The sequence below is a fragment of the Teleopsis dalmanni genome, chromosome X (genome assembly GCF_002237135.1).
Source record: "Teleopsis dalmanni isolate 2A chromosome X, ASM223713v2, whole genome shotgun sequence".
NCBI classification, from domain to species: Eukaryota; Metazoa; Arthropoda; class Insecta; order Diptera; family Diopsidae; genus Teleopsis; species Teleopsis dalmanni.
In genome coordinates this window covers 10,514,118-10,540,073 of record NC_051848.1, presented here as the reverse complement: position 1 = coordinate 10,540,073, position 25,956 = coordinate 10,514,118, and the positions used below count along the sequence as shown (strand labels likewise).

Below are 25,956 nucleotides of genomic sequence, written 5' to 3'. Positions count from 1 at the left end.
AAAACATTTAAAATATTTTAAAAATGGTGCCAATTTGTTTCAACTGGAATTAATGCTGTTTTTTTACAACTCTGAAAGAAAAAATTACGGCTATTATACATATATATATAAATCAAAAATATACATTATTGAATCAAATAAAATAAATTAAAAAAAAATAAAAAAAATTATTGTATAGCAGCAAACTAATTCTACAATTTTTTTTTTTTGTGTAATCTATTCGAAAATGTATCTCTATTAACAAACTAATATTTGCTCAATGTTACACCAAAACAGCGGCTGCTCATTTTGTTTATTGTAATGCTTTGCATACTTTTAATATTTGACATTACAGTTTTTGAACAACATATGGCAACACTAACCCGACAAAGAATGAGCCATACATCAATTCGAAAAAGAATGTCTTAGAGGTGGGAAGTGCGATCGTTCCGTTGCGTGTCTGCGTGAAATATTTATAAAAATAAGGTATAAGGTGACTAACATTAAAAGCATTAACTGTGTGAAGTGCAAATATTCTACCAAGCCCATCGGTAATTCGTTAACGCGCTTTCTTAGCAATGGTGCGACGGGAGATTTAATTTTAACGCATTCTTTTTGTCAATTATATTCACTTGAGTAATTGAACTATTTTTATTTATACTCAACACTGGCGGTGCATCTACAAACATTGTAAGCTTGTCCACAAAAGCAAAAGAGAAAAACAAAAATACCGAAAATTGCAACACACAAAAACAGTTTTTATTCTGTTTTATTTGTGCTAAAATGTGTTAAAACATAAACTGCTTATATGTTAATGAGATAATGTTGTAATTAAATTAATTGAGAAATTATTTAATAATTTAGTAACAAATAAACATTGAAGGCATTATTTTTTGTTTTCCTTTTAGGACCTTTTTCGTATTGTAATTGAACCATTTATGTGTAATTGCACAACGGCAAATTGAATTCTACGTACTTGTTGAACTCCAAGGATATTTTACACAAAATTTAAGAGTTCTAAATCTTGTTATGGTTTGAAAAATTATAATTTTTTTCCACAATTTATTTTTATTTGCAAATACAAAATACACATCGCCTCACTGTTCTAAAATAACGAACATAATAGCATAAATTAGCAAAATTAATTAGTGCAGAATTGTATCTACTTGAGCTGTGTCAACAAATTTAATTAATTAATTAAGAAAAGTGAGTACATTAAATTTAAATGTTGAATTAAAAATTAAATGCATTTGTTAATATATTTTAAGTAACAATCTTTTTCTACTTTCTTTCAAAATTAAAATGTGAGTAAAATTTCCGTTGATGTGATTATTTCTTATTATTATTTTATCAGGATCTGAAGATCTAAAAATAAAATAAGCAAATATACATTTACTAAAATTTCATTCAATAAATTTTATATAATAACACTTCTTGTTTATGTTTTCATGCTCCCTAAATTTTTTATTTAGTTTGTTTTAAGAAACCACACAAATGCAAAAACCACAAACTGGTCACCAACATTAGACCAGTGACGTTTTTGGTAGGGTTTTGCGTCCGACATTGTTGCAATCATACATATTTTAATTTAACTTATCCCAGAATAATATCTGACTTTTAATAATATGCGTCAATTTTTAACTTCACGGCTAAAGTAATAAGTCGTGCAAACTGAAAATACAAAAAATGCTAGTTAAAATCACTAATAACGCGAAAGAATGTTTCACAACAATTTTCAACAGAAAGGTTCTATGTACATATTTTTTAGTGAGAAATATTAATTGATTAAAATCAAAATTTTATTATAATGATGTACTTTTACTAAGCACATAGAGAATACTATGCATGTTAATACAATGGTCAACTCGTCGAGGTTCTTTATTCAGTACTTTCCTCTGACATTCTATTTCAGATAACTTAGTTTTCTATGCAATTTTGTTGTAATCGAATAGAGATTAACAAATATATTTTCAGTACATGTACCCGTACTGATTTTCATATACGAATCAGTAGATTCGTGCAGAGATGTAGATCGTCATCCAGTTTATGTTCTTTTAATAAGAATTTGATGCATGATACCATCACCTTTAATAGATGTAAATACCATTGGCTAACGGAATATACCGCGAGGATAGTGGCAAAATAGAAGAGATTAATAGCAATGGGAATAATTAAAATTAGTTGAAATTTAAATTAAATAAGTTTTCCAAAAAATTATACAATACATAATAGACATAAATAATGTGATATCAAGCCCATATGTTTACATCTCGCTCCCCTGATTACCGCAATGAAGTTTCTTAAATGCTGTGGAAATCTTCTCCATTCATTCCTAAGAAGTGGTTTTAGTGGGTTCAAATCTCACACTGTGACAGTTTTTGTGTGACCTTTAATATTTTTCCAATAACTTTAGTGCTTAAGACAATCATTCGAAGTTGATGTAAAGCGACTTGTTTCCACAAGTGTTTATTTTATGATATGTTACATATTTTGTGGGTTTCCAAATAATTTTAGGGCTTCATCATTATAAAATCCTTAAGGATATGCAAGTAGCCAAAAGGTGGATATAAGGGTGATCACTTGTTTAGCATTACTAGTGGACAATAAATATAGATGAATTAATACCACTACTTCGAGTATCTAAACTACATCCATGTTAAAAAATAAATGCGTTTTTTTACGTAATATAGGAAGAGAAAAAATTGTTAGTAATGGAAATAATGTTAGTAATGGAAGTTTTCTAATACCTAATGAAGAAACTTTACCTTTAATAATTGTTAACTTTTATAAATAAGTAATATAGAAACTGATATGATCAGCTTATTTCTAATATTCTTTTATGATCGTTTATGTTAAAGACTAAGTTAATATTATATCTTACTTACTAATGTGGCCACTACAAGTAATTATCAGGTTTCGGTCTGCCACATTACTCCTGTCCCGGCTGCATGTAATTCTCCTCCACTAAGATTAGAGATTAGTATTTCCTCAATTTGATCATTTCATCGAAGACTTTTCATCCGATTTTATTTGGAGCATCGTCGTCTCACAACTTAATGAAGCCAGCAAACTTGCTGAATGCTGAACGAACTCGCTGCATGATGTGCTATTGCATTAATCTGTGATAGCATTCATGCTTTTGCGCCATGCAAAACCACAGAGCAAAAGTTTTGTTGGTCGAGAGATAGTTCTATATTTCAATTACCTTCTGTGCACTTTGTGACACCTAATGGCAATGAAAATTCTTCATCACATCTCCAGCTTGGCATTAATGCTGTTAATTAATAATGGAAGTAGTTTAAAATATTGTTAGGACGATGATACCAAGAAGTTAGGATATATTTAATGAGCGAACCATATTGGGTTATTGTTTTCACTATTGTTTATTGTTCTGCACTATTAGAGACTTCATTCCTAAGTAAATTATTATTATAAAGTAGTAGTATTGTGTAATTTATATGTATATAAGAAGAGGAAGATTGAATTGAATTGAAGGAGAGAAAAAAAAAATTGTATGTAATCAATTATTAGTTGTAGAAACATGAAAAATGAATAAAATGTTTAATACTTTTTATGCAACCCAATGTAAATATATATATATATATATATAAAATAAAAAAAAATCTTATTTCATAAAATTAAATTTATCTTAAATAGTTGCTCGCTTTATCAATTTCAAAGGATTTAAAATAACTAAAATTGATCTGAAGTAGCTTGAGTAGAGAATCTTGCAAAACTTATAGAAGAATCTGGTCTTGACTATGATCACAGAAACTCACGTAAAAGAAAGACAAGAGTGTAGAAATATGAAAATCGAATTAAAATTTCCATTTTGTCTTCTAAGTGCCCACGTAAAACTGTTTGAGGCTTTTTGTGTGTATCTATGTAAATTTAAGCACATGAAGCCGCAGCCGCAGCCGCAGCAGCAGCAGCAGTAACGACAACGACAATGGCAGCGGCGGCACCGGTATCCGCAAGTATCCAAGTCGATTGATTCCACGCCAAATCGAAAGGTTCAGCAGCGCAACTTGTTGAACGGGTTTTGTCAGTTCAATGCTTCTATTTTGAAGATTTAGATTCAATTTTGGTTTGAAGGAAAAGATTTTCATACAATTTCAGCGCACAGATTTAAGCTCGCCTTTGGCTGTTGTTTTTCATTTTTTATTTTACGACTTTTGACTGTGAAAACTGCTGTGGGCTACAAATTGTCAGGTTCTACTTTTGTGTCTTTAAGACAAATTATAACTTTCTAATATAAGAATTTAGAAATTGCCACCTACACCTAAATCTGTGCTGCAAACATATACAAATATTTTGAAGAGGGAGGTGAAGAATGATAGTTATGCGATAGTTATAGTCCCACATAATTAATCTTAAATAAATTACTCAGGAAGAGATGTTTACCAGATTTGGACTTTTTGTTTTTGTTCTTCTAATTGTCATTAATAAAAAAATAGATATATTGCATGTTACGCTACTTACTCCTTGTTTCATGTTAAAATATTGAATATCCATTCGTAGAAAAATTCCATACGTCCATATATATATCATTACATTTCATTTAGTACGTATACTACCAAACCCAAACATTTCGATTCTTATTATAACAAAAAAAAAAAAAGATTTAAGCACTCAGATATTTCTTCTCAGCATATTTCTTCTTATAAAAATTAAGTTACAAAAACTCTCCTCTACTAGAGTCTATCATCACCTTTACTAATTGTAATTTTAAAAAGCGAAGAACCTTCTTCATACGAACTTAAAGTGGTAACACATATATACTTTCGATTTAAAGAAATTCTGCAATCGAGAATAGTGAACAATCTTCTATTTGAAATTTTTGGATGTCGGTATTTAGATCGCAGTTGGCATAATATATTCCCCAACCTAAAAGAATATCAGTTCCTGGTCGTGTATTATCGCCTCTTCTATTAAGAGTTTCGCAAAATTGAGTGCTTATATGAGACTATGCACTCTAGCATTAAGAAATTATATCGTCTATAGCGGCCATAGACCTTTTTATCTATTTATAATTTTGTATTTTAAGTTTGATTTTTAAGGTCAATTATGACGAAAGAAACCAATTTTGGACAATAGTGAATCACAACAATAAAATTTTATTATTTATTAATTAACTGAATTTTTGTATGATCATACAGCTGTTTCGAGTAATGATGGGTAATAATGGGTATTGGCGATCATCAATGGTCTTTTGGAAATAATTGTTGTAATTAAAATTTTGAATTAAATAATATATAGTGTATGACATATCATAGATAGTATGGTACAATTTTCTGAATAAATTTAAAAAAGAAATCTTTACTGAAAACGTGCTTCTGCTGAAATAATATATAATGTCAACTTTAAAAAGAAAAACTAAAAAAACGCGCAGGACTTTTATAGGACAATGCAAAATGAAATTTACTCTTTGCTGCAGGTTAATAAATCTTTTATGTACTTGACTTTCAGTCAAGTCCCTTTAAATTACTATAACAATCCCAAAATGTATAGCACTCGAGAATAATAATAATAAACATATTACAGCCTCTTTTTAAAAGTTCACATAAACCAGCTTAGTCTTATGTTTTTTTATATGTAAATATGTATTTACTTTTATTTCGTTGGACATTTTTTATAACAAAATAATAACTAAGTTAATTAAACTGTCCAATGTCCGATTACAGTTAACGTGTGATGTACTTAGTATCCTCGATGTTAGTATTTATATCTTAAGTATTAGAATTATTATAATATATATATTCACTGAAAAACTAAATTAGTTAAAAATTATTAGTTTCATTTTCATATATATATATCGTTTATGTATATATAGTAGTGTATTTTCTACGTAGACGTATTCAGAAAGCAGTATAATGTGTGTAATATTTCAGGATTGCCCTCATAAAAAGTAAAGAGACAAAAAAAAAGTTATTATTAGTTAAAAGTTATTCCAATGGCATAATAAAATTCCCTTCAATAATTTTTATTATATTTTTTAATAAAAAAAAAAAATAAACAAAAAGATCAAATAGCTTACATGAGCATATAGACGCTCATATCATATCTTCATCATTGACCAATCAGATTCAGGGGATGCATATCCTAGGGTCCCTCTTTCTTTAGAAAATATGACTTCACACACACTCTTAGGGAAAGGGGTCCGTCGCCATATATGATCATTTGTCTACTCTCATGATTTTGTGTGTCTTAGTATATAGTAAGATTACAGACTTAGTTTACCGTAAAATAATAAGAAGCAAAAAATAATTACATTTAGCTTTATATTACAAATTAATTATTTATCAATTACTTGTCAATATGCATTTTTTAATATGCATTTAAACTTATGTTTCGAATTAAAATAAATATACATATTTAGTTAAATATTTAGCTATAGGATGTATTTTTAATAGCTATTTTAGAGATTAGAACTATACTAATAAACAGTTGAAGACTTTTGTTGCCCTTCTTTTAAGTATAGTTTGATTCTCTAATTAATTTCTTTGTTAGCATTAGAATGAATAAAATTAGAATAAATAAAATTAGAATAAATAAAATGCCAAGGTCCAGTGTGAAGCTTGGCCCCTCTAAAATAACTCATCATCATGCGTGACTATACAGTCCATGTAGAACATAAGCGTGTTTAACAACAGTCTTCAATTCCTCTCTGTTCCCTAAAAAAAATAATAAACTTAAAACGGAACTAACTTTAGTTAGAACGCTGATCCGCTGAAGTTGGGTTTCTCTTAGGGTAAACGTCTCGGTATAATAGAAGTAACATTACACTACTATCTATTTTTGTTGTCTGTTATCTTTCGAAACTTTGTATAAATGTTAGTAATTTAATTTTTTAATGCATATATTTTCATTTTGTTTATTTATAATTTTTTATTTTTATTTATTTTAAGTTATTCCTGTAAATCAAAATATAATTTTGTAAATAATTTCAAAAGTGGAACCACCATCAAAATGCTAAAGTTTATTCGAGGTAAAGGCCAGCAGCCTTCAGCTGAGCGGCAAAGACTACAAAAGGAATTATTCGCATATCGCAAGGTGAGTAAATCAAAACATTTTTTTCTTATATTTAAATTAAAATATCTTCTTCTTCTTAAGAAATTAAATTTAAAAAAATAATAATATCTAAAGTCTCATTTAAACGAGTGCTTTTTTATGTATAGTTCTTTTCCTTCATCTGTAAATTTTAAGCCTAAAACTTTTACTTAAAGCTTCTATACTATAGCATACTATCATCTATCTATCTACATAGTTTTGGTAAACTAGTTTTATTTTGATATAATATTTTTTGACAGTTTCGTCATTATTCTTGGTGAAGCTCAGCGAAAGCGGTGAACAACGCTTACGTAATTACTCATCTACAACAAAACAACGTAAACAATGCTGGGTTCTCGTTCCTCCATGATTTTCACCGTACGAGCGAATAGCTATGTTTCTTTACACTCTATTAATTTCAGAATTTATGCAAACTATACAAATTGAAATTCATTTTATTTTTGTATTGTTAATTCCATTGTAATTTTATGAGTTACGCATTCATAGAAAACTTTCACGCCATTTATTACAACCAATTAAGAACTTGTAATTAAACGAAATTGTAGAAGAAACAGATATTTTCGTCTCACATACACCAATTGATTCTCTATGTTTCATAAAAACAGTGTAACATGCTGAAGAGTTTCTGGGCTCTGGGCTCTGATGTGTGATATTAGTTTAAATATAATGTATTAAAAATTCAATTCGAATTATTGACAGTACAGTTAAATCTCACTACACTTTCTGGGTCGTAATTTAGGGGTATTTATTTACAAGCCTATCTAGTATAAAGTCACAAGTAAATCTCTCTCAAGCAGCTATCTAAGCAGCTTATTAGATCTAGGATTTCTTAGTTTGTGTGGGTATTTATTTGTAACCCAAAAATTCATTTTTAGAATTAAAAATTCTACAAAAAATATTGATCATAAAACTATTATTTTATAAACAATAAAAAAATAGATAAATATGTAGATAGATATATAAATACTTAGATTGTTATATAGATAAATGAATGGACAGATAGACAAATAGATACACAGTTAGATATATAGTTGATGAATAGATAGATATTTATCTAAATATGTAAATATTTATCTAAATAAATACGTATGCAAACAGATAAAGATGAAAAGAAAGACAGATAAATAAATAAATACATAGATAAACCTAAAAGTAAATATATAGGTAGATAAATAGATAGATAGATTAATAGTTAGATAGATAAATAGGTAAATAGATAGATAGATAAATTAATAAATATTTAAATATACATACAGTCGTACAGAGAAATAGATAGATAAATAGATAAATAGATAGAAAGATAAACAAATAAATAGATAAATATATAGGTAGACATACAGAGAAATATATATATGAAGATATAAATATATAGATAAATAAATAAATAAATAAATGTTTAACTATATAGACAGATATACAGAGAAATAAATAAAGAGATAGATAAGCAAATAAATAGATACATATGTAGATAAACATACAAGGAAATAAATAGATAAAGATATAAATAGATAGATAAAAAGATAAATAGATAGATAAATAAATAAATAAATAGATTGTGTTGTTGATTCTCACCACAAGATAAATATGTAGATAGACATACAGAGAAATAGATAGATAAAGAGAAAGATAGATAGTTGAATAAATCATAAATGATAAAATATAAAAATAGACAACAATATATAAATAAAAAATAAATATACAAATAAATATATTATATAAATGGATATAAATACATTATGTCGATATATAAATAGATACATGAAAAAATAGATATATATAGATAAGCAATTAGTCATATAGATATATACATATACAGATAAAAAGTAAAATAGACAATAATAGATCAATTAATATCTTTATAGATATACACATAAATAGATAGGTATATGTATATAGTTATATATATAGATAGTTATAGGTATATATAGATAGTTATATATATGTATATATAAATAGTTATATAAATAGATAAATAGTTTAATAGGTTGCAATAAGTAAAAAGATAAAAATGCAATATAACAAAGAATATAGATGGATAGATGTGGTTATAGTAATATACTTCTCTTATAAACAATTAAACCAATTCTATCTTTAATGCAAGACTATGATTCATTGTTTCTAGCACTTTATTTAACCCCGTTTTTTTTATAATCTATTATTAATCTATTATGTATTTCTAATGTATTTCCTAGATAAGCTTAAATTATCCGTATATCTTTATAATTCATAATGTCCAGTATTAGATGTATATGAAACTCTTAGACTGAAAAGAGTTTGAGAAGTTTGCTAATGGCTTGAAATATGAAACCTTTAGGAGATTTACATAATATATTGCACAAAAATTTCAAAACCACTTTGATTATCTCATTATTTTGATGTTAAAATACACAATTCTTCGCGGATAGCTTCACTACAATCACCTATTTTTAAAAAGTTGTATTCGATAGCATTTTATATAAATTCTTATACCTTATTAAGTCATATCAACTAGGGCTGTTATTACTTCACATATTTAATTAATTAATTAGCGACTCAGGCTCATCTTTTTTTGACTAAAAAGAGTTACATACTAACACAAAACATCCCAAGTGCTAATAAAGAAAAACTTTTTGATATACATTAACTTTATACTCTATTATACTATTGTTAAACTATTGTTTGAAATTTAACTTCTTGAGATTCCCGTCCAAGCTCACTTCTATTTTATATTTAAAGGTAGGTCAGTTTAAGGTTTAAGGAGTTTAAATAGTTTAATAAAAGTTTTATAAGAATATGATCTTTTAATAAAATAAAAATATATAAAATACTTAAATTCACTGTTTATCCTCAACTCGACCCGATTGTAGCTAACCAAAAAGTCGGTGTTACCCGCTTACGCATTTCTTTATAATTTTGCACTGGTATTATTAAATTAATTTGTTTCTTTGCATATTTTATATGACGTCACCGTTGCTTTGTAGAATAGTAAAGCAGCGATTTCGAAAAAATTAATTAATATATTTAATACGGTTTTCCATATCCGCCGTGAACTATGAATGTGAATTGTTTCTGTTTAGCGGTTAGGGAAAATGCTCATATGAGAATGAAAATATATATTTTCAGTTTTCAACATAAAATATTTAATTAAAATGTTCGAAGACATATGGAAAATTAATAATGCCACACCCGAAACACAATCTATGTGTAGAAAAAGCATAGAAAGAAATGGACATTCAAAATGATTAAGTAATTTTTACTGATTTTACCACATTTAAGCATGCAAGCCGCCATGCCATGGCCATCGTCATTCCATTTAAGTTCCAACTTCTTTTTCGCAGTGAATTCGATGGCGTTGACAGTTCTGTTTATATATATTCTTTTTTTTTTGTTTTTATGTATTCAAGAGGCTCTCACTTTGTAGGCACTGTTTATAAATCCTTCAGATAAGATACATGATCTAATCGCTTTAAAGCTAAATTACAATTCAATTAAGAAGAAGTTAAATTGTACGTGCTGCAGGCTATCTATCGGCTACGAGCTATAAGCTGTAAGCTATGAAAACCATAGACCGTAGTTAAGTCAAGAGAAAATGCTAGATTGCATACGATGAAGAGAATGTCAGAAAAGGTCATTCAAGTCTTTAGGTCAATGTCGTCACTTAATGCATTTCGACTTAATCGTTCTTCAAAAACTCTTGAGCATAGCATGAACTTCTGTGCACTGAGCACAAGTTCTAGTAGATTTAAGTGGTTTTTTTTTAATATTTTTCATTTTATTACTTGTGTTGCTTCGAACTCGCACAGAGTTCGCTTTAGTGGGGTTAAGTTTTCTGAGCATTTCTGGGTTGTTAAAGTACAACAACAATATCATCTGAATACAAAAAAAAAAAAGAGAAATAAAGAAGTAGTGTTAAAGAATAAACAATTTAGGTATGAAATAGAGAGAAAATTCTAGAAACGATCAGTAGTTTTCTTCTAGCTTTAGGTTTACTTACACGTAAAAAATGGAGATCTTGTTTAAACCAAGAATATTAAGTCCAAAACCGCCCGAAAAATTCGTCTTCTGGATCCTCAAAAAACAATTAAGTAATAGTCGCTGGCGACTATAGTAAAGTGAAATATATGCTATTTTATATACATATATATAAACATATATACATATAACATACATATGAACATATATATGATATTTTGTTGTTATTGTCTTAATCCAGGTAGTTTTAGCGTTCCTGGGAAAGATTGTTTGGTTCTTCTTCTTTGCATATGGTGGAACTGATAATTATCGTTAAAGTAATTATAGTAATTTGATTTTGAATAATAATAATAATTTTTTAATAATAATAATTTTTTTTGTGTTTGTGTTTACTTAACACACAATTTATTATATTAAAAAGTGCTATAAGAAAGCAATAGAAATAATATGGTATGACTTGAAAATTTATATGCAAAATTTTCTTTATTAATTTTTACTAAATATGGTTACACTATAGATTGATGTCTAAAACTGTGTTGTTTGGTTGAAATGTAGTTGTAGCCAGCACAACATTTTAGTATTTGCCAATCTTATTATATATTTGAATATATATATTATATATATAATATATGTATTATATATTATAATATATATCTATGGAAATGCATAATTAAATTATTAAATATTGATCCAATCGTTTTAGATATGGGTATAAGTGTCTCTACACTTTTAAGGTTACTATGTTTAAATGTTTTTAAGCCGGTTGAAAAGGTTGTTACCCCAATGTTTCCATAAATTCACATATGTTTTTTTTTTTTATATTTTATATAAATCTCCAGCAATCCATGTATCTAAATTTTGAAAATAAACTTTCCTGGAAAGATGAAAAAGTTTTTTAATTTGGTTACTTTATAGATTTAAAGATAATCTGATAATATCTTTAGTAACATAAGAAGCCTAGCCTAGCAAGTTTAGCTTTCCTTTAGTAAACTTTTGCAATGAAGTACCATAAACAAAATAAAAGCCTACAATAGAAAGACTGCTCTCGTCATGATTCATTGAAATGGGCGTTTCGCAACATTATAAATAAAAATGAATATCAAATTATCTTTACCTGGAATCATTATCGATCGGTAATCAGGTATCATAAATAGCATATTTTTTGCTATTAAATTTTATTTATTTGTCGCTGTACACAAATTTATTAGCTAACACTGCTTTTCTTGCTTTTTAAAAGAAATTATTTATTTAATTTTTTATTATTGTGCGATTAATATTTTTTTATTTCTTATTTCTTTTCTTCTCCGCTACACATACTTGCACTTCCTCAAATTACATTGCTTCAAGCAATTGTACGATATATTCTTACATACGCCAATAAAACTCGAAGCCAACAAACTCTTAATTAATGTTTGCGACAAATTTTACGTCCCAATAGTTTTTTAGTCTTTACCCCACCCAATTCTGCAGTAATTAAACATTAAAAATTACTTAATTCTCTTCCGTAATAGTTTGTAAATATATTTTTGAAAAGTAGATTTAAGAACGCTTTCCACAAGCACTACATATCTTTATTAGTCAAAGATGTACGTTACAAATAACACAATAGAAATTTAATACCATATAGATGTTATTGTTTTAAATCTCCTGAGGAAGCCTCTACTTCTAGTTTATTTTATTTGCAAACCGTGGAATAAGCGACAATTGATTATCACGACTAGTTTCAAAACGTTTACCCATATTCTGTTGAAATCACGTTTTATATATTATATATCTTATAGATCATTACTAAGTGTTCAGTTTTGCATTAACTAATGAGTTTTATATATATGTGTATATTATAGCCTTACACAAGTACAAAAAAACAATATTAAACATACTATAGTTTATATCATTTAAGAAGTACATCTTGGTATATACGCGTTACCTAAAGTTTGGAACTTATTCTACCCCTAGTATTAAATTATATTTGCATGATTTTAAGAGAAATAAGTAATTTATTGTCATTTAATGTAATTTTTTTTTCTTTTATCATTATATATAGTAAACATTTTTTATAAAACTTTCCCTTCTTCTTCGGAGATCAATTACCTCTTTCAGTGTAGTAAACAAAACATTTACTTGACACACTTTTCAGAACCGTTCTTGCAATTGTTGACTAGAAACCTTTTGTTCGATTCTTGATTTCCGGTTATAAAGATATACTAACTGTATTTCTACATTTTACTTGACCATTCGCGTATTTAGTAGTAATACGAATAAAGCCATTAATATTTCTGCAAAGATTTCTTCTTGAATGTCTAGAGACGTTGTCTGGCTCTACCCTATTTAACAGAACGTTTTGCCAACTTTTGCCAAGTGTGAAATGTAATACCCTCATTCAAGTTGCGTACAAGATACCAGAAAGCTTGATTCAATTAATATATATCTATTCAAATTTGAACTTTTGAATGAAAAACAACTTCTTTTGATTCTTGGATCATACTAATATGGACCTGAAACATTTCCCACATTAATGGCTCAATTAAATTTTGCATATATTTGCTTGGAATACATATTCCAAGCTCTGTCTCTCCCACAACACCCAATTTAGAAAACTTTCTGATCTCATCTTGGGAATATTTTTGAACAATTGAAATTCATCTGTATAAATTGTCTGCGTGCAAACGACGCCGCATGCGAAGTCGATCGTATGAGTCATAGCACCGCAACTCATATCTTTCCAAAATAAACGTTGGAAGTGTGTGTGTACATGTACCGCGGTCGCCCGTACAAATGAACGTGCTTAACATTCTAATTAATTAATACAAACTTTTGATTCTCCGTAAAGTCAGCATTTAGGCTTGTTTGCATTTGAATTAGGAGTAGTCTCTTCAGTTATTTAAGGCTTCTTTCAGTTCTTGACACTTTAAGTCGTTTTCCATATTACCAAAATCAAACAAAATATTTTTAATATTTCTTAATCGACTAAACAATAAATTACGAAAATTAAAAAAGGTACATAAATATAGAAAAACAATATATAGAAAATATAATTTTATATAAAAGTACTGGTAATCGCTATGATAAGATTAGGCTACGACATACGAGAATTCTTCCATATTTTGTAGACGCGCTGCAGGTTAAATATGAAATCATTGTACTTGGGTAGACTAGGGTTGGAGCAATTTCGATTGCTATTAGTACAAAATATTAAAAATAAAGGAATTCAAACTAAAAAAAGAATAAATAAATAAATAAAATGTTACTGATAATGGAAATCAGTGATAAGATATGAAATTCTTACTCACGTTCACTTTAGCAAAAATCGATTCCACTTGTAGGCACTGCACCTGTAATTAGGGCACCTCAACATTATTTCGTAAGATTTTAACTTTAACTATTTTTGTACTGCCATGTAGTTCTAAGGCCAAACGGTCTTACCATATATTATTGTGTCATCATTTTGTGTGTAAAGAATTTTTTTAATCGAAAGATGATAACGATAACAATGCCGTTTATTATTTACAACACAACAAAACGTTTTCACTCGTTCGTGTCATGGAAATGTTTAATTTAGGGTCTTTTAATTAAATGAAATCCACCTGAAATTGGTGGAATAGAAAAATGGGATTGGCGGGCATACACAACACAATGCAATTTGTTGTCTACAAAATCCTTCAGGAAAGCTCGAGAACTACATATAAATTCAATCCTCTTACTCCCATTTTTTGTAGTGAATGCATTTTCTTCAATAAAGCTAGAAAATATCATGGAAGAGTAAATAATTATTTGTTATATATTCATTTCATACGAATCGAATGGGAAAGCGAATCCAGAAGAACAAATATCTAATGTATAATATATACATTCCTTTGTTATATATAGATTTCATAGGAATAGAATATCTTGTATGTGTATTTTTTCTTTGTTGTATATAGATCTGCATGTAGGTGCCTAAAAAAATGTCATTAAAGCCTATATAATTAGAGTTGACTAAAAATGTAACAAACATATCTTAATACACTAAATAAAGGAAAAAAAGAATCTTTCAAGTATTATTTGTAACAAAACTTTTCTAGTTTTAATTCACACCTATCGGTTTAGTCATCATTTCAACCATGACACATCTATGGGTCACATAAAAGTACTTTAGTTAGTAAGCTAAGCACTTATGATGATGGTGATATATGATGTCTATACGTATATAATACATACAAATATATATAAGTGTGTTTCAATGTATATAAATTTTTGTTAGTTTTTATTACAACTATACATAGTGCTATTTCAAGATATACGAGCATATCCATCGTATCTACAAAAGAAGGGAAATTTAACTTTATTCGTTTATGATTCTTTTATGCAATCCACCCAAATATCTTTGTTTATAATTGTATAAATAATCCATCAAGACAAGTTAAAATTTAGTTTCGACTAACCTTTACAAAGAGCAGTCTTACTGATTAGACATTATAGAAGAAGAGGACTACATTATAAGTTATATTAGAATCAAATCTGATGGGCATAATTTGTAGCAGTGATGTTTGGTAAAATTTATTTGCTCTATAAACAAATGTAGATAAATTTTGTTGTATGTCAACCATATAATCCACATTAAGTAACTTTACCTATATATTAAAATTCGAACCTAGTGTTAGATAACTTTGTAAGAAACAATTTCTAAGTTTATATCTTCTTCTCTTCTTAGTTGGCACTATAATCCAGTACGAATCTTGGCCTCCCTCACGCTCTGCCTGCATCTGTCCCGATCTTCTGCTACCCTCTTTCACTTCAGTACTCCCATCTTTCTTGTATCACCATACACGTTCTCATCCCATCTTGTTCTTAGCCCGTCACTGTGCCTGGTTGTCATCGGTTTTGCGTTGTATATGCTGCTCGGCATTCTCTCCGCTCCCATTCTTACTACATGAGCCCATTGTAGACTTGGCTAATTTATCTCACTATATTTTCGTTTCTTAGTAGTTATTCAATTTCATTATATGTTCGTCTTTGAAAAGTATCTACACCAATTTGGATTGGCCCATAGATCTGGCGAACTATTTTTCTTTCGAAAATCTTTCGAAACCTTTTTCGTCCGCCTTCATCATTGTCCATGTTTCTGAGCCATATGTAGCTAGCGGTCTTATTATTGTCTTGTCTTGTCGTAACTTACTTTCCTCAGATAGTAATATTGATTTCATTAAGTCCAAATATTTGTGAAAACATCTATTATATATTTATAAAAATTAGAAGCATATTTTGTGATAGAATTCGTCGACTTTAAATTTAAATCAATATCAAGTACAATATTGTACTCACCTATGACATACCAAACTAAATAAAAACTGCTTAGTTTATATCACTGTTGTGAAATATAGTCATCTTTTTTTAATTAATCCAAACGTTTTCAATATCCGTTCCCAAAAAGAAAATGTGCTACATTTTCTTCTCGAAAACTAAAAGATATGTTCCGTTGAAACATAGACAGATCTGACGGTCTGACAAAAAACTGCATTTCAGGCGGCGTTTCTAGTCTCATACGTCAACTGCAAATAGTGCTTCTTTTTATCTTCATCGTCTCCATTTATTTCAAACACGTCAAGTTGATATATACACAAATATATATTTCTTATTACCTTAAGTTATAATCTCTACTGTGTTGCAAATATCACAGTGAACTCAAACTTTTATACAATTATGTCTGAATGGTATGACATTTTAAATGACATTATAGTTTTTTTTATAGGGCTCCTATAGTAAATACATATCTGGTATGCAGCCAATAATTTTTTTCATATTTTAACCATTATTTCTTTCAATATAATAACCGTATATATATCAGGGTTACTTCCTACTTCCCCATTATTTTCACTGTAAAGTGCTGTATGCATAAGTTCTATGTGATCAGTAGCAAAATTTTATTCTTAACTTTTTTGTATTATTATTTTTGAAACGCCCGTTCCGCCCGCTCTGTCAGCACTTCACCGCCATAACAACCTCTGCATAAATGAGTTCTTTTATGTACACTTGAAGTAAGCGAGGTTTAACCATAATTTGAGCCCAGTTTACCACTAAATTGGGTCGAATATCAAAGTTCTTTCGTTTTCTGTTGGAAGCGCTGCAATGTAAAGCGGAGCATGAACGACCCAAAAAGAGAATAGATAATTTGATAGACTAAGCAATTTACATGTAAGAAATATAATAAATAAAAACAAAAACCGAAACTAAAAAAAATATTATTTTAAAGACCAGACCGACCGTCTTAATAAGTGTGGTTGTGTTTTGAATGTGGCTTTTATTTTCATTAGATTTTTATTTTGCTCTTCTTTCGCTGGTTTGAGCTTTTGGCATTGAAACCATTTGGCGATTTTCTTTGAATTCAGTTAAGCGATGCTTTTTTACGCGGAAGGTTTTAGCAGAGTTTCGTTTTCAGACAGCCAACAAATTCAAAAGGTACCGTTAAACTTTTCAGAACTATAGTTTTTTTTATAGAATTTTCCATAATCAATAGAAAATACTTGAATACAGAACATAACATAAGTCAACACAACTATTCGATTATTGACTATGTTGATAAAAGTGATTTGTTAAAGAGTTTAAGAATTATAGAGTGAACAATTTCTTCCCATAAAGTAATGTTTTAAGTTTCCTGCCATCGAATAACACCGGAATTATCCTTTCCCTAACTAATTGCCGAAAATGATTGACGTTTAAAAGGTCTTTCTTTTTAATATTTTCCACTGCTTGCGTAAAGTAACTCAATTAACTCAACGTAAATCGACATTGTTATGTAGCCAAGCGAATGATTAAAAATGATAAATGAGTGTTAGAAGAAAGAGCAACGAAGCAGTAATAACGTTTTTCTTTTGTTTTAAGGTTATTTACCTCTTTTCGTTTCTTGTGTTCTTTTGCAGACTGCACAGCATGGATTTCCGCACAAACCATCAGCTATGGCTTATGACCCGGTGTCGGAACTTATGGCCATCGGTACGCAGACAGGTGCCATTAAGGTTTTCGGTCAACCTGGTGTTGAGTTTTATGGACAGCATACAATGTCGAGTGGTTCAGCAGCGGAACTTAATGTGCAAATGCTAGAATGGGTCTATGGCACTGGCAGGCTCTTGTCTCTAACAGCTGCCAATCAGCTTATATTGTGGGAACCAGTGGGAGCTGCACTTATTGCTATTAAAACATTACCATTTGATGGCAAACTCAAAAAAGTTTCTGCACTTTGCTGTTCACTTAATAAAGACATTGTATGGGTAGGCACTGAGGGTGGTAACATATATCAGTTCGATCTGAAATCGTTTGCCATACGCGAGCCGGTTATATACCACGATGTTGTTTTGGAACAAGTGCCACCAACGTACAAACTTAATCCTGGCGCCATTGAATCTATTAAACAACTTCCAAATGCGCACAATAAGTTATTGATTGCGTATAATCGGGGATTGTGTGTGCTGTGGGATTTGGAAACTTCCTCAGTTACACGTTCTTATATTGCACCTGGACATGGTCAGAGTGTTGGCCTATTTATAAATGCGAATGGTACACAATTTACATGGTATCATGCTGATGGTTCGTATGCCACTTGGAGTTTAAATAGTACAGACGTGCCGAAAAATCTTAATTATGTTCCCTATGGCCCGGATCCATGCAAGAGCATTAACCGTCTGTACAAAGGCAAAAGAGGGTAGGTTTTAAAATTTATGCTTGCAATTTTGTAACTGATTTTTTTTATCTAAATTTTTGCATATAGATTGATCGACATAACTGTTTTTTCGGGAGGTATGCCAAGATCTGCATATGGTGACCATAATTGCGTGTCTGTCCATGCTAGTGACGGAAATAAAACCTGTTTAGATTTTACTTCCAAAGTGATTGACTTTTTTGTAACATATAAGGACGAAAGCGATTTGGCGCAGGTGCTCATCGTTTTGTTAGAGGAGGAATTATGTGCTTATGATTTAGTAGATCCAAAGGTACCCGCAGTGAAAGCGCCATATTTACACTCAGTTCATGCTTCGGCAGTTACTTGCAATTACTTAGCATCTCAAGTTTCGCAAGAAGTTCATGAGAAAATTCAACGCGCTGGAGAAGAACAAGATGCAAATTATAGTAATATAGAATGGCCAATCACTGGCGGAATATTAGCTGAAGGTGTAGAAAACGATGATGTAAATGAGGACGATAAAGAGTATGAAATTTTATTGACAGGGCATGAAGATGGTTCTGTTAAATTTTGGGATTGCACAGATATCGTGTTGAAGCCCATATACAATTTTAAAACTGCCACTGTCTTTGGGTATATATAAAGATTTACAAAATATAAATTTAACTTTATTAATAATAATTATTTATATTTAGACATGAAAATCAAGATGATATACCTTTAGATGCAACTGAATCTGTAGATGAGTCTGAACCACCATTTCGTAAAGCTGGCCTATTCGATCCTTATTCTGACGATCCACGACTGGCTGTAAAAAAAATATCATTGTGCCCGAAAACAGGTCAGCTGATTGTAGGTGGAACAGCTGGCCAAATTGTTATAGCCAATTTTGATGGTAATGATGAGGAAAAAGCACCTTTAAAAGTTAGTTCAATGAATTTAGTAAGTGATCGTGACGGTTTTGTGTGGAAGGGACATGATCAATTAAATGTTCGTTCAAATTTACTGGATCCTAACGCTGAGCCAGTGTGTACAGATGGTGTACAAATCACTGGTGTGTTGCAAGTACTACCACCAGCTAGCATAACATGCCTGGCTTTGGAAGCCAACTGGGGTCTTGTTTCTGGTGGAACAGCACACGGTTTAGTACTGTTTGATTTCAAAAATTTTCTGCCAGTATTTCATCGATGTACCTTAAATCCTAATGGTGAGTAACTAAAAAAAAAATGTCAACAACATATTTGAATGACTACTTTCTTTATTCTTAAGATCTGACGGGAGCTGGTGAACAATTATCCCGTCGGAAATCTTTCAAGAAATCTTTGCGAGAATCATTCCGTAAATTACGTAAAGGGCGTTCAACACGAAACAATCCAACACAGCAAGTACCAACAACGGTAGATAAAATTTTGAATTTATTTATATCAATAAATTTAAGTATATTTTGTTTTGAAACAGCTTGATGCGCGTCCAATAGAGCGGCAAGTAGAAGCACGATCAGCAGACGACGGCATGGGATCTATGGTTCGTTGCTTGATGTTCGCTAAAACTTTTATAACAAATGGTGAGTAATAAATAATGTTATACAATATTATTTTTAATAAGTCTAATATCATCACAGTGAACATAACCTCACCAACATTATGGTCTGCTACGAACTCCAGTACAGTTTCTGTGTTCCTTTTGCATTTGCCACCCGCACAAACCGCTGCGACATCTACACCACCGGCAAGTGGAGACACTAGTGCACCGCAAATACGTCGCGTTACCGCTCAGTTAGCTAAAGAGATTCAATTGAAACATCGTGCACCAGTTGTTGGAATATCAATTTTCGATCAAACTGGTTGTCCAGTGGAACAACTAAATGGAGGAAATGGTTCACCACCACATCGCGTACTAATTGCTTCAGAGGAACAATTTAAAATATTTTCCTTGCCACAATTAAAACCAATAAACAAATATAAATTGACAGCAAATGAGGGAGCTAGAGTGCGTCGCATACATTTTGGTTCATTTTATTGTAGAGCATCCGCTGAATTAATACAAAGTGCGATTGCTGGAGGCAGTCCAACAAAGTCAACCAGATCGCATGATGCTACACCTAATGCCGAATTAGCAAATACCAGTATGGGCTCTGCAGCTGATGCAGCTGCTGACACGCGTTTATATCATGAAATGGCATTGCTCTGTTTAACCAATCTAGGCGACATAATGGTTTTGACTATACCAGAATTAAAACGTCAACTTAATGCCGCAGCTGTACGTCGTGAAGATATAAAGTAAATTTTTTCTTTAAGTTTTCTTTACAAACATATAAAATTTGTATTCGATTTATTTAATAGTGGCATTTCATCACTATGCTTCACTAACGCCGGCGAAGCGTTATACATGATGTCTTCTTCTGAACTGCAGCGTATTTCATTAGGTAGCTCTAAGGTAGTAACACCACTAGGTGGTATAGAAGTTGAGCCATTAGCAACCATTGATGAACAGAACAACAGTTCACATGACGATGGTGTTAAAGAAGATGGGGCAGAATGTACAGAGGCAGATAAGTTTGCCGCTCCTATAGCTAAAGAACGCACTATAAAAGTATTGGAAGTTAGCGTGGATAGTAATGGTCTAACAAATGGTATGGCTTCCAGCGGAGAAGGCAATTCGCCTAATCGCGCAAATGAAACAATCAGCAGTAGCATAGGAGATATAACCGTTGATTCTGTACGTGATCATTTAAACACAACTACGACTACTTTATGCTCCACCACAACCGAAGAAACAGTTGGTAAGTAAATAAGTGTTTGTTCGTTTCTGTTGAGAAAACAGGAATGATTTTATGTAATCATAAGTGGTTGCTATTGGGATTATAAAAGTACAAATAAGCTGAGAGTGGTGTTGATTTATATTTTATATATTATATATGTTATGTACCATAGAGTATTGGAAAAATATTTTTATTCACATATGTACATGCGTACATATCGTATCGACGTCTAAGCAGCAGTGTACATTTGTTTGTTTGCTTTCGATTTCGCATTTGTAATTTGTCCTGCAGGATTCAAAAAACATTTTCTTTTTGTGTAAAATTTAGTTTTCTGTTTGAAATTAAATTTATATTTTTTTATAAAATTTGATTTTCTAGGCAGCAGTAGAAGAATCCATTAAAATGTACCAAACAAATAATTATATTTTATCAATTTCCAGACGTCAGTAATTTATAATTTTTAATTGAAGGTAAAATAATATTGTTGGTTATTGTAAAACGGTAATTGTGGATTGAATTTTTGAATTAAAAAAAATTTGCTTAAACTTACTTTGTTCTTAATTGCTTTTGAAATAACTTAATTAAAAATATAAAAACATTGCAGGCCGCCTCTCTGTGTTAAGTACACAAACTAATCAAACATTGACCACCGTTAATATGAAAGACATCAACGATTTTAATATACCACATCTAATGGATGTAGCACCCAACAGGTAAATATCTTATTTAGTGCTTCAAAATGTTCAAGCATTACGATGCCATTCAAGTATACTTAAATTCAAAACTTTTCAAATGTTCATAAATGTTCCAACTATTTGAACAGATCAGATAATCTGTATCATGTTTTATTTTGTTTTCGAGTTTTTTATGCATAAATACTATAATAGTAAATATTTAAACAAAATATATTTTTTTGTTGACCACAGTAAATTGATCGGTCGAAACATCGAATAGCTCGAATAACGTTTGAAGCATTATAATCAACTAATTTATTACTTACTTGAAAACTTATGATAAATTTCTTGCAGTAGCACAACTGAAACCAGCACTAGCTCCGTTGTTATCAAATCAGTAATAACCAGCATTTCACACGAGAAAACCAATGGTGATACAACAGAAACAGTAACGACAAAAACCACAACACATGAGGAAAGTCAATTTTAAATGTTCAATTACGATTTGACAAATCTTTCTGTGGTGTACTTCAGATTACAACGGTCTATGACAATTTATCCATCAACAAAGTACCATTTATTTCAAATGTCATCATTAGGTTGAAAGAAACCTTTAGATATATTTACCACAATAGCAGTAACAACACTCTATCATAATTTTAGTTGCCCTCTTTATATCGCATATTTTTAAAACAATTTTTTATAATTATTTATATACCGACGATCGATTTTCGAAATATTGTATGTTATCCATTTAATATGTTATTACATATTATTATATATGTATTTCATACGTTTTTAAATGTTTTGTATATTTTTTTAATTTTGCTATTGAAATTAGCTTAATGTTGAAATACTAAATTTAGTTAAAACTTGTATTTTGAAATTATTAGGGACTTTATATTCTACTAATATTTTATAACATTTTATTATATTATTAATGTTCGTATTTTTGTTTGTAATTTTGTTTGTAATTTTGTTTGTATTTTTGTTCGTATTTTTGTTTGTATTTCTTTTCATATTTTGTTACAAATTAACTGTTTTCAATTGAATAAAATAATCCACCGATTATACTTTTTGCGAAACACAAATGTTTTATGCTTACGCATACAAAAAGGATTTTATAAACAAAAAGTACAATCCGCAATTGCCTTAAATTTTATAAAATTAATCATTTTTATTATCATTAGTTTTACATATATGTGTATGCATATATGCATATTTAAATAAGCAGTTTATTATATATAGCAAGTAATTAACGTATTCACATTACTGCATTTCTATTATGTAAAATTTGGCCCAACTTGTATATTAGATTAATGTATGTTAAAGATTAGAACAAAGTATTAAATATGTATTTTTAGCATTTACGGACTCACTGTCAATAAAAATTTTATGTTTGTTTTATCATATACTCTGCACAGCCTCCTCTTTGTACTTCTTTATAATTTCGACAATTTTCGAGTAAAGAAAAACTGCATTTAAATTAAAAACTTTCCGTTCATATCAATTGAATAAAAAACAACGATTACACTTAAGTTTCATTCTAAACAGGCGATATGTGTTAACTTAAATATATCAGCATTTTTATACATTTTTATTTTTTTTAAAAATATACAAATAAAACACTTGCGAAACATAAGGTTTATGTCACATAATGTTTTACTATATTATATTATGATATATATCTATTATTATATTGTAATCTGTAAAGCACGTATATGGAATATTTTTTGAAAACTGTATTGATGTTAAATATTTATACATACATAATATTAAATATTTATACATGAATAAAAACGTATTATAGTTTTTTATATTTGTTTACGCATAAATATGGCTAATGCTTTGCATAGGTGTATCCGGGGTGTGTACAAAATGAGGAAACAAAAGAAGATTTAACGCTGTTAGTAACTTAAACAGTAACTTAAAAACAACTTAAACAGGTACAAACCACCTTCTAATAGCAGTAATTTCTTCAGTCTTCGAACATCTTTATTTTCATTTAATAGAACCATAGATAGTGGATTAATGTGGTTTCTCAATGTTTGCAAATATTTAGAACCATTTTTTAGAATTACAAATTTTATATTAAGTACATCTACATCTTCATGGATAGATTTATTAGGCACAATTGAGATCTTACATCTCAATCAGCAACCAGCACATTTGTTTGTACTTATTGGAATAGTATTTCCGAAAAGACTTATTGTGGGGCTATTTCCTCGATTAACAGTGATTGTAATATATGTGGATTTATTGGAATTAACTTCTATCAACTATTTTCAAGCAAAGAACGGATGACAACATAACAAAAGAGGCACCAGATATACATTTGAATTTTTCACATTGAACTCGAAAAAGACCCACATAATTCGATGTTTAAGAAACTATGAAAAAAACACAATGAGTAATAGTTGTTACTCTAGTAACAACTATAGATCATCTCAGTTCTGGCTTTTGTTATACTGGACTGTTATGATGTTGAATTTTCCTGGGCGTTAGTTATTGTTATATGTAGATATGAAATTAAACATATAAGTATACTAAAAATTATAGAAAGACATTTTTTAAAAATTATTTGGACTATTACAAAAAAATATTAATACAGCGTCACAAAACAAATAAAATTATTATATGTATATTAAATCACTTTAGAAAAGCAGATACAATTTAAAACATGGTTCTAGGTGCAGCCGGGTCTAGATCCCGGAGCACTCCGTCTTTCAGAACAACTAAGTTCTTCTCTCAACAGTGACTCAAAAAGACAAAGAAACAATAGTATTGTGATAAACAGTGGTGTATCTATGGGATTCTAGAGATCTAAAGATTCAATCATTAACGATATAGTCTACAGATAATACATTGTAAAAACATTGTCAAAAAATATTTTGTAGTATTCACTTTTCAGAATTTCAGACTTCAGAATTTAATCTGTAATACTGCGGTATTCGTCCTTTCCAAACACTACGATTTGTTAAAAAATTTTACTAAAATCAGCTATTCTTTTATTACTATATATCGATATAATTTGATTCTTTAGGTGTCGGTCCTTAATCTGCAAACCAACAGCATGAAAAAATCAAGGACTGAAAGTATCATTTGGCGAACTTAGTTATTGGTAAACATTTGGTAATCAATGTAAGAAATTCATTTACTACCGCTAGATGGCTTGACTTCTTTTTAGTTGTGTATTCAGGTATTCGACACGTAGCGTTTCAGAAAAAATTGCTTAAAATATTGAAATTCACCAAACTCTGCTGCCAGATAGGGATTCCCACTTAATCGGAATCTTCCCAATTTGAAAGCTTTTACACAATTTTTGCTGAAAAGGAAAACATAAAGAGAAATAAATTTACAAAAGTTCGCTATCATATTGCTATATTCAGGTAATTGGAATCTTCCCGATTTGAAAACTTATTTGTAATTTTATTGAAAAAGAAAAAAAAAGCGGAATATCACTTATTTACATAGTTTATTGTTTTAACGAATAATATGTTTGATATGTATGACTTAACAGCTAGCAGTACGCTGACAATTCCTTAAGCGGGATTTGGATGATTTCCTAACCAAATTTGATATGTGTACAGTTTGTTAGACGTCGCGATTTTCACAGCTACATTTTTTTTTTTGAGAGAGATTGGGCTTTAAATTTGCATTAAAAATACTAATAACAACTAGACAAGCAGTAGCTATTGTTAATCGATATTTGTGTAATTAATGGAGAATTTCATATATTAGTTACCAATGGATGGCTAACTACTTTTTGTTTGTGTAATTATTAAAAAAATTAAGAAATAAAAATTTACAAATTTAAAGCTCTATATCTGGAAAACCAAGCTTCTTCGACATAAATTGTAAAGGAA

At 29.6% G+C, this 25,956-nt stretch overlaps 1 protein-coding gene across 6 annotated transcripts; it reads left to right on the top strand.

The window, feature by feature from the left end:
* Positions 1-317: 317 nt before the first annotated feature.
* Positions 318-23,234, top strand: LOC119687489 (lethal(2) giant larvae protein). 6 transcript variants are annotated; one of them, XR_005253177.1, is made up of 12 exons: positions 318-669; positions 888-1,185; positions 6,888-7,032; positions 17,898-18,676; positions 18,743-19,288; positions 19,351-19,862; positions 19,925-20,052; positions 20,114-20,219; positions 20,277-20,934; positions 20,998-21,437; positions 21,795-21,886; positions 22,021-22,110. XR_005253177.1 is itself a non-coding variant. In XM_038101822.1 (12 exons), exons 3-12 carry the CDS (start codon positions 6,949-6,951, stop codon positions 22,578-22,580), a joined length of 3,495 nt encoding a protein of 1,164 aa, XP_037957750.1. In that variant the 5' UTR covers positions 320-669; positions 888-1,185; positions 6,888-6,948; the 3' UTR covers positions 22,581-23,234. The 6 variants fall into 6 exon arrangements, 5 of the variants coding, with proteins under 5 accessions (XP_037957750.1, XP_037957748.1, XP_037957749.1 ...); XM_038101822.1 differs by lacking the exon at positions 21,795-21,886 and adding an exon at positions 22,448-23,234 and having other exon boundaries at positions 320-669; positions 22,021-22,129; XM_038101820.1 differs by lacking the exon at positions 21,795-21,886 and adding an exon at positions 22,445-23,234 and having other exon boundaries at positions 321-465; positions 22,021-22,129.
* The last annotated feature ends 2,722 nt before the right edge of the window (positions 23,235-25,956 follow it).

Coding starts and splice junctions, on each gene's coding strand:
- LOC119687489 (XM_038101820.1), top strand. CDS start 6,949: ATGCTAAAGTTTATTCGAGGTAAAGGCCAGCAGCCTTCAGCTGAGCGG. Junction 7,033..17,897: donor AATTATTCGCATATCGCAAG/GTGAGTAAATCA, acceptor GTTCTTTTGCAG/ACTGCACAGCATGGATTTCC. Junction 20,053..20,113: donor CACAGCAAGTACCAACAACG/GTAGATAAAATT, acceptor GTTTTGAAACAG/CTTGATGCGCGTCCAATAGA.